The sequence below is a fragment of the Echinops telfairi genome, unplaced genomic scaffold (genome assembly GCF_000313985.2).
Source record: "Echinops telfairi isolate 266 unplaced genomic scaffold, ASM31398v2 ScPeMD7_443;HRSCAF=831, whole genome shotgun sequence".
In the NCBI taxonomy this organism is placed as follows: domain Eukaryota; kingdom Metazoa; phylum Chordata; class Mammalia; order Afrosoricida; family Tenrecidae; genus Echinops; species Echinops telfairi.
This window is the reverse complement of record NW_022104341.1, coordinates 85,322,402-85,323,680: the sequence shown is the minus strand read 5'-3', so window position 1 is coordinate 85,323,680 and position 1,279 is coordinate 85,322,402. Positions and strand designations below refer to the sequence as shown.

Below are 1,279 nucleotides of genomic sequence, written 5' to 3'. Positions count from 1 at the left end.
TGTGTCTTGTCAGCTGCAATGTCTCCCAGGGAGAGAGTCGAGAGAGACAGTGTGTCTTCCACCTCCAAGGAGGAAATACAAGAGTTCCTAGATTTCTCAGGGGAAGGCCATGCCCACACAGATCACTGGCTATGATCCGGTTGACAGACTAGACGCCACCCCTTCACTCTTAATCCTCTCAAGTCCCAAATTGACACCCGATTATGTAACTACCATGGTGGCTCTAGGTGCCCGGACTTTTCACGTGTAGCTGGCTCCCCCAGCGTTAGCGGACCAGGCGGAAGAAGCTGCTTGGCCCATTCTGACCCACTTTGGGAGCCACACAGGCCCTCTTTGGAAAGCGCTACTTGATTCAAATAAATGAGTGCATGACTAAAAGTCTCTGGTCAGAAGCTGAAGTGTCAATACTGCACCCAAGTGCGGGGATAGGCAGGCTATGCATTCCCACCCCCACCCCCACCCCCCTCAGTAGAGGCGCCTCAGGCTCCTCCATCAGCACTGTCCAGGATTCCTCTCTCTGCCCTAAAAGGACCCCCTCTCTGTCTCAGGTCCCTGTGCTTGACTCTCACTTCTCTCCCGTCTCCCCACTTCCAACCCCCAGGAGAAGCGAATTTATGATCTGAAGAAGAAAAACCAGGAACTAGAGAAATTCAAGTTTGTGCTCGACTACAAAATAAAGGAGCTGAAGAGGCAAATAGAGCCTCGAGAGAATGAGATCAAAGTGATGAAGGAGCAAATTCAGGAGGTGAGAAGCCTCTGGGATCCTGTCTCCCCCACCCCCACCCCCCACTGTTCACTGCTGGCCCAAGGGGATGGAGAACAGCTGTCCTCCTAGGCCCTCTACCCGCTCAAGGTGTGTGCAGCCTTCATCCCTCAGAGGCTGCTGCGGGGAAAGCCCTGGTCCACTCAGTGCCCTGTCGGGCTGTGCCAAGGGAAAAGCATGGGATTTCTCTTGCTGCAGGGCCTTAGTGCGCAGGGTCTGGGAAACCGCAGTGTTGAGCGTTCTGCCACCAGAGGGCGATGTCGACTCAGCCAACTGGCTATCTCTCCAGAGAGCCCCATCCAAGTTGGGATTTAATGCATATAACCTACTCCATATTTAAGTCACGTCAAGTAGAATTGTATAGTTGCTACCACAATCGGTTTCCAGCCATTGTTTTTCTACGTGGACTCCTTGACATTGTCTGCCTTTTACCCCGCCGCAACCCCTGTACCCCCTCTCCCCTTATCCTGCTTGGGGTCCCCATGTTCATCAACCCTGGGTTTCGTAGACCAAAAA

At 53.2% G+C, this 1,279-nt stretch overlaps 1 protein-coding gene across 1 annotated transcript in view; it reads left to right on the top strand.

Annotated features, from left to right (window-relative positions):
* The window catches only part of CFAP57 (cilia and flagella associated protein 57), an 82,519-nt gene that overhangs the window by 61,231 nt on the left and 20,009 nt on the right, over positions 1-1,279 (top strand). Inside the window, exon 17 of the mRNA XM_004699700.2 lies at positions 602-745. Coding sequence (XP_004699757.1) covers positions 602-745 — 144 coding nt within the window. The remainder of the gene's footprint in view (positions 1-601; positions 746-1,279) is intronic.